Consider the following 8,433-nt stretch of genomic DNA (forward strand, 5'->3'; position numbering starts at 1 on the left):
GTTGGAATACATGAACAAGCAATATTCCTAACAGTGGCCCAAAACCTCAGCCGTTTCCTCATTTCCACACTGAATACAAATGGCTCAATTTACAAGGCACAGGTTTTCAGAGGGGGGAAAACCAGGGTACACTTTGTCAGTTCATAATGGCTCAGTAAAATTAATTATTCTTCATCTTTGTTTTAGTACACATGGCAAAGTCTTTACACAAACAGTAGTGTGAGCTGGTCCCATGTGAGAGAGGAATTCAGTCAACGGATCATTCCTGCCTGTCAGAGCATTCTGTTTCACGTACAACAATTATAGCACGCGCACATGAAAACGTAGAACGAGGGAAGTAATTAGAGAAAAAAAAATATATATTTTTTCCTGCTAACATCCACCCGTGCATGTCATAGTCCACAGAACAAAATGGGGCTTTGTGCATGAATCAGCCTTCCAGATGTGTTCATTTCATTCTGCAGAAGAAAGCATCTACACTGCTATTTTATCTCATAAGTGAAAAAGCAGACACTCTTATTGAGGCTGACCCACGATACATACTGATCTGACACATTTCGGCTTAAAAAAGGCTGACAGGACTGCCATGCCAGAGGAGATGCATATGGTTTATTGGCTAGATAAATCTGTCAAATAAATGGTATAATAAGGCATGAAAAGTAGAATAAAATAGTCGCTGAGTGGCTTAAGGTGGTGAAGGAGGGATACATAGCAGATGTGTGCAATGCGATCTTTTTTAAAGGTACTTAATGTTAAAAGACAAAATCCCAGAATAAGTGGCTAAATGCTATTGCATGTCACTGTAACAAATATCTTCACAGACAGATGATAGCTTCTTAGTGTAGACCCTTCAACAAAGCTGAGATCAGCAACAACAAAAAATATCTGAATAAAAATGTAGCAATCTGTGTTTTTAGGTATTTAAATGGCTTCCCTCCAAAATCCTACACACATATACAAATTATTTAATGTTACCATTCAACTTGAATGCAGCCTGTTTTACAGAGCCTTAGAAAGTGCCATTTCTACTTTCTAAATGTGTTTTCACCTATACCTCGTGGTCAACCCGGCCTGTCTTCACCTGTGAGTAGTCTTCACTATGCAAATCAGCACTATGTACAGCATATTCCAGATGAGGGTGCATTTTCCATGGTCAATCCGCAAAGCAACAGCACAATAGGGCTCTTACCTTTTTTCTTTCTGCGATATCTGCTTGTATACATGCCAACATGTTTTAATGGCAACACCTGTAATCTTATTTCAACAGGACTTAGAACATAAATACAAAGTTGACATTGTTTATATTGTTTGGCTAAGTATCCATCACCACTTCCGGTTTGAGCAGACGTAGAGTGCTCTGTCGGTCCCCGGCTTTCATCTCCACAATGATAATTCTGTCTGAAGTGCCAGCGTGCTTCATACACAACATGATCTATTTGTGATAGACCCAGGATAATATAAATGAGCTTGGCTAATATAAGACAAGCTTTCAGAAGACTTAATCCTCACCCCATGGCATTTGAAACATTACAGAGATTGTTGGCTGTAAATCTAAATAAATCCACAGTGAGCAGTGTTACACTTAAGTGCATTCCATTTTTAAATGTTATGAAACTCTGGGATATTAAAATATTCCTGGAGAGAAATGTTTCTCTTCAGCACATCATTTTGAATTTTAGTACAAGCATAGAAATACGATTAGCAACGGCTAAACCTCAAGTTTAGTTTCAGGAAAAAGAACATCTTGAAGAAAATGATACTTTATAACAGCGCTGTGCTCAGAAGATTATGCAGATCAGCTCCCAAAATATCTCCTTATAGCACATAGCTGAGGCAAATGTACTGCTTTAATGCAAAACACTGAACAATTACTCTGAATGTGGTATGTATCTTGTGCTAGTGCTTTTCAGTTGTATCTACTATGCAATATGATTATAGCCATACAAATGTGTCAGCCCAAAGCAAAAATGCAGGTAAATATTCAATTCACGGATTAGGTTTCAGTGGGCTCGCAGTCTTGCAGTTTGTTTATTTGAAAAACTCCTAACTTCACCACCCTGTTTCCCCAGAGAGCTGTCACATTTCAGCATCATCAGAAACAACACCTGGAGGACTTATTTTGTAGTACTGCTGGCCCCAGCATGATAAATGTACACTTTTCATCAAGTACATTTTAATCATTTAAAACAATATTAAATTGAACCTATTAATTTCATATACCAATAAATATTATGCTGGTAAAGAATGCATTGAGTACCATAACTGAATAAGTATTGCATATGCGCTTAATGGAAAATTGTATAAATTGAATTTGTTAATTATATAACACATTTATAAACCATATGGTCTAACTCAGTTTGACCACATTTGTAGCGACATCTGCATTACTCAATGCACATGGATTGTTGCAGTGCTTTGTTTTTCAACCAATGAGTTGACACCTAGGACAGTACGAGTTTAATGTGTTCCTATACACAATATGCAGAACTCAAGTTATGGCATCTTGCCTGCAGGATAGTGATGATGAGTGTCCGCTGAATATCCTAACCAGTCAAGCATGATCTGAAAACATCTCACAATGGTTCAAATTTAGAGTCGACTAAACAGCAACTTCTAATCCAGGCAGAACATCTGAACATTTGCGGATTGCAAAGGTATCGACATGTACTGTAGGAATCTTTCGCCACATTCTTGCTGTATTTCCATGCATTAAAACCAATTTCTGTAGAATAGCTATCTATTTTGAGAGCTTATAATTAAAGGGTTATATCTGCATGGTGAAATTCTGAATTATTAAGCTTTATAATAGATAATGAAGTCCCCTAGCATTGCATTGGTCTACAGTATGCATCAATTAGATTCAGAAATAGTTTGGCAAAGACCGCTCCCATGTTAATGTTTCTCTTTATAAAATGTCAAATTGAATCTTATAATTCTTAGTTGTCCATTTGGGGTGCGTTTATTTTTTAATTTTAATTGGTCATGCCTGCTTGGCTTTAGAACTGCAATGTGCACTTCAATGTGTGTTTACATTAATACACGATGCATTTCTGCAAGATTTTAAAAATGTTAAATATTGCAATCTAATATTTAAGAAATATCACAGGCACTGTTGACAGCATGCAACACAATTCAGTTACAGTAATAGCCATAGCATATCATAGCATGCATTCAAGGACCACTACAAAAATATTTTACATATTGTTTCTTCGGTTGCATCGGGTTCTTCGGTTGCAAAGATCCTACTTCTCACTGATCAGCACTGAACATAAAATGTAAATGGGTGTATTGACATGACTGCACTGTTGAGTGATGTGCAGTGTAAACATATATGTGCTGTACCTATTTATATTTTAAATGCACACATTGATCACCTTCAGCATTAGCTACCATAAGTAGAAATAAAATAATTTAGTTGAGCAAGAATTTAAATGTATTCCCTGTCGAATGTAATACCATTCTGAGAATTAACTCTCGATACATGTATTTCCATATTGCTGAGAAAGAAAAGTGAGCCTACGTTTATCCTTATTGATGCAAGGTGTGTTGTGGAGAAAGAGTCAAATCCAGTATGGGAAATCTGCACGGAACATGCCAAACGATACCATCTAAACTGATATTTTACTGCACGATTGCTTGCCTTCAAAGTTTTCTTAGCCTACACGCTAGGTTTTACTGTAGGCCTAGGTAATGGAAAGTTTCCCCAAAGCTTCTTTGAGTTTCCAAGGTTCATCGGTGGATTCTGTCCATAAATACAGCAAAATAATTAATTAATAAAAAATAAAAAAACACGGACGACAGGTGCAGAAGTGTGCAGCCGTTTACGTGGGCCATCGAGCAAATCCTGAGTTTCCCGATTAGCATTTATCATATCGTAGGTAAGCAATATAGACTACTGTAAATGACGCTGGGTGAATGTGAATTCTGCCAACTACGTGCCTTCATGCAAACTGTATATTAGAAATATGTTACTCAAACGCCTCAACGTTGTGCGCATGTAGGGAAAGAGTTACAGTAAATACATAGGCCTTTAATATTCAGAAATATACAGAGCACGAGAAAATTTTACACAAAGCTTAAGCTCATACTGCCACCTAAGCTGTATCTATTCACACATTTCTGCATCGACTGAATGCAGAAACCACAGCAGGCAGGTACGGGACATAGGCTACCCTACACCCTATAGCCTACAGTATTTGAATTAGTATTGCTGATGTTCTGATTAATAATTTATCTCGTGCTGTGCTACATTTATCTTTCTTTCTTTTTTGTGCGCTTAGGTAGTCTTGCATCAACGAAGAGTGACAAAGATAATACGTAATTAATCCAATAATGAGTGATTGATCAATGTACTGCCGTTGCAGGACAGTCCAAATCGGACTACTTGTTTTTCTTTTTCTTTTTATGTAGAATCGCCTCTGACTTTTGACTACAATATTCATTATTCACCTCTGAGGGGAAAAAATACTTAATAGAAGGAAAATTCAGACACAATTGCCCATAAAGTCTAAACCATTTTGGAAACACGCGCCGTTTAATTCTGAAAACAGAACATGCAACTGACAACACATAGAAGTGACGAACGTAATGGTTTGCTAAAGGAAGTCAGTTCATTTTCGATTAAACCGTGTGGAAAGTCACTCAAAATGTACAGTAGGCTATATTACATTCAGGTTTTGGACTGGTCGCTTTCAATGTCGTTCAGCGACTCATAAACCAGTTTTAATGAGTAGCCTACTATGCAGCTAATTGTACAGCCAAAGAGCAACAAAGCAGCTATACTTATATCCGTATCAAAATGCTATTTAATTGTATTGTAAAACAAAAATGTGCACAGACTACACCCCAAGTAGCCTACAGCCTATGCACGTGTTACTACACACGTCCATTATTTGCATTACTTCAATTTATCTCGGAATTACACTTGATACGTAACAGCTCGCATCGTCTATCTACATGTTTCAGAAATGCCCACAGCATATCGCTGCTAGCTATTTTTCATATCTTGACGTTACACTTACAAACTGATCCTTCGTTATAGAGGTAGTAACAACTTAGCAAAAGTTGCAACAAAGTAATTTAAAATGTTCCAAATGTGTACGCCCCATACAGATGTTGCGTTATTTTGGAATTTTACACCATCTAATTTATAAATAAACTGCTCGGACGTCCGTATTAACTGGAGCACTCACTCCGTTTCTATCGTACCTACGATCGTTCCTAAAGTGAGGTACCCGTTCACATTAGTAAAATAAGGGAATGTGTGGCTGGTTGCCTTCAAATATTTTCTCAAATGGCACATCATTAAGATGCGAAAAGCAGAATATGTCATGCAAATATGCGATGGTGGGATGATGTGCATTAGACATTGCAATCAACGCGAACACAACTCTACAACACAAAAGCAAACGTAGTACTTTCCTAATTACCTTGTTGCAGTGGTAATAGTCCAAAGAGCTCAGGCAACTCGAATCGGTTGGTAATGAACATGAACCCACGCTCGAAGGGGGTGCCGGATAGAATCTCACGTCCATCTCAGAGTCCGCGAGACTGACGGCATGAAAGCAGGTTCAGTGTCTGTGACTCGCTCTCTCTATTGTTTAAGCGAACAAAAAAAGAAACAGAGGGATAGAAAGAAAAAGGGGTTGAGTCTTTCCAATGCACCCTTTCCTCACATCCGTTCGTGGTACAACTTAAGTGCCAACAGGCTTGCGAGAAGTGATGCTCGATTGATTTAACCAGGTTGTTTGAATTTTGTGATTTCAAAAATCTAAAAATGATTTATATGGAAAAAAATATAAAACTCGATCATACGAATATGTATGTTAATAGATGGGTATGTTTCAAAACTTGTAAGTCGTCTACAGCCAGACATAAACTTTGCTGTTTTTCTTCTGTAACAAAGGTTTTAATTTTTTCGCGTTAGGTGCCTTCTCAAGCTCTGTTTCTGTTTCTTATTTTCCCGCTGCGGTCGCTCTCCTTCTCAGCTTTGTCATGTAGGAGTGTTTATCCATGCGTTCAGTTGGAGTTATAGTTCTACTATTCCTCTCCATGCTAAATGCCATGCGACCTCTGCCGATAATAAAGGGAACAGGGAGACGAAAGGGGGAGGGGAGCTATCTGGCTGGACTGGAAACTGTTCCAGTTATTGTGCGATTCACGACTATGAGAAGTGTATGCAGTTGCGTGGAATAAAACATGGCATGTGCTAGCATCTGAAGGGCTTGGACTACCCGAATCACTGTGGTGATGAAGATGAAAACCGAACGCTCTATTTTAGATATAAATAAAACTAGGGGTTTGTGATTACATTCCAACAAGCAAAGCTGCACGTGCAAGGTTCATTGGATCACACTAGTAGGCCTTCATTCACCTACAATATCTGAACACCTATGACATGGAAATGTGGGTCTGTCACTTGAACTTAGATTGGGCTGTATTACCTTATCTGGCAAATGGTTTAAGGAACACTATGGCCAATGCCTACATTTGTTATTCGTCATCTGGATTTCACTCGCAAAAAACATTCCACTTGCCTAGAATGTTTAAACAGATTGTAGGCCCATGTGTTCTGTAAAACTGTTTGGTGTGACAACATTTTTGTACAGAAATGGGGAATGAAAACATTTGAAATGGAATACCTCATTATGTAACCCCTGTGTTTACATCGACCCTGAATTAATCATAATAATGCATTTTAGTATATTGTTCTCGGAGCTTAGACTACATTAAAGTGATAAGACGCATTTTATATTTTTGAAAGAGGAACCTATCAGCCAATTTGTTACTTGCTGGTTTAAGAGCAGAAATTATGGTCAGGGACCTGGCAGCCATTATACCAAGTGACTATGCATGAGCCAGTTACAGTAGAGCAGTTTCATATTTATGTAGTTATTTTGTGGGTATATGGAGCGCGGTTAACAAATTAGCCCATCGCCCAGCTGATTTTATTTTATTTTTTAATGAAGGAAGAATTCACCCTATTATATTAAATGCATATTGTTTCAATACATAATGTTGTGATTGTAATATAGGCCTATACCAAGTGCAGCTTCAATATTTTTCATAAGCTATAAATTGAAAGCCCTTAAAATCGTCTGCATAACGAGTCTTCCAATTTAACATTGGAGCATACTATACAATTCTCAACCAGGTTTACCTCAGAATTTCATATCCAACATAGACAATGGCATTGCAATGCACTATGGGAGCTTGAGGAAAGGGAACACAGACTGTGTACACCATCTTTCAGGATTTACCAGATTAGAAGTCGTATTGACATGCCAACTTGCTCAGCTGACATTGGGACAAGTACTCACACATGTACTGTATATATTATTGAATTTAAAATCAATGAAGATAATGCCAAGTCGGCGTGAGCTTGAGTGCCAATGCACATAGAGGTCTTGTATTAAACGGGAGCAGGGTTTTTCCCAGCTTTATCTTCAGGAGTAATTTGTCTAACTTTTAGAAGCACCATTGTATAAAGCAGGGACTTTTAACTTATGAAGCTGCACTCTCTGGCTGTTTTTCTTGTCTTGTAAAAGTGTTTTTTTATTTTTAGGTACATTTTTAGGTACACTTTGACTATAATAGTATAATTACATTGTTTTCTGACTATGCTAATGTTTTGCTTTTTTAATTCACATAGCTGAATGCAAAGATATTTTGGTCAAAATATTTCCTTCACTTAGTTTATCGTTTTATATTAAAGTAATATGCTTTTTTTCAAATCTCTAGTTCTATAGCTGTACTTCACGCTGCATTTCAGTGCTAGCCCAGGCTCACTGTTGGTTTTCCTACCTTGTGCAAGCTACAGGACAGGTACCTTAAACACCTGTACTCCAGTCCTGGAGGTCCACAATGTCTGCTGGTTTCTGATGTGCTTCAGCACCCTTAATTCATTCAAGTCATTAATTGGCTAAAGAGACCTCATTGGCTGCAGCTGGAAGGGAACCACAGGCAGCCGTAGACCCTGTGGCCCTGCAGGGACTTTGACACCCCTGTGCAGGAGTAAGTTACTAATGCCATGAAGAAGTCCAACCACTCTTTTGGCTTCCAACACACCTACTCTAACATATTACAATGCTAGGAAATTAAATGTGCAGTTTGCAAACAAACCACAAACAATTGTGTGATCTGAAGCTCTAGCTATGACTAGATCAGTGAAATAGAAAGCTTTTGCTAGTCGACGAGGATGTCAGCAGATGTAAGGGGAGTTACGAGGATGTGATTGATGATAATGAGAAACAGAAGGATTAACATGGCTGTAAACAAGAGCAAGGGGTTTTCAAAAGCAAATCTCAACAAACAACAACAATCAGCCAGGGAGTGCAACTGAGCGATGGAGCTCGCTGGGAAGGGTGGGAGAGTACAGAAAAGGCCTTGCAATAAAGTGTTCTCTGAGCTGAAGAGGAGGAGCATGAGGAAGAG

At 38.2% G+C, this 8,433-nt stretch overlaps 1 protein-coding gene across 4 annotated transcripts in view; it reads right to left on the reverse strand.

Annotated features, from left to right (window-relative positions):
• The window catches only part of tox2 (TOX high mobility group box family member 2), a 125,631-nt gene extending 119,848 nt beyond the window's left edge, over positions 1-5,783 (reverse strand). For 3 of the 4 annotated variants that reach the window (XM_061220513.1, XM_061220510.1, XM_061220509.1), the window contains exon 1: positions 5,430-5,783. In XM_061220513.1, the coding sequence (XP_061076497.1) occupies positions 5,430-5,534 (105 nt within the window). In that variant the 5' untranslated portion in view covers positions 5,535-5,783. The remainder of the gene's footprint in view (positions 1-5,429) is intronic. The other variant, XM_061220511.1, reaches the window with a different exon arrangement.
• Positions 5,784-8,433: the final 2,650 nt, after the last annotated feature.

This window comes from Conger conger, chromosome 14, assembly GCF_963514075.1.
Source record: "Conger conger chromosome 14, fConCon1.1, whole genome shotgun sequence".
Taxonomy (NCBI): domain Eukaryota; kingdom Metazoa; phylum Chordata; class Actinopteri; order Anguilliformes; family Congridae; genus Conger; species Conger conger.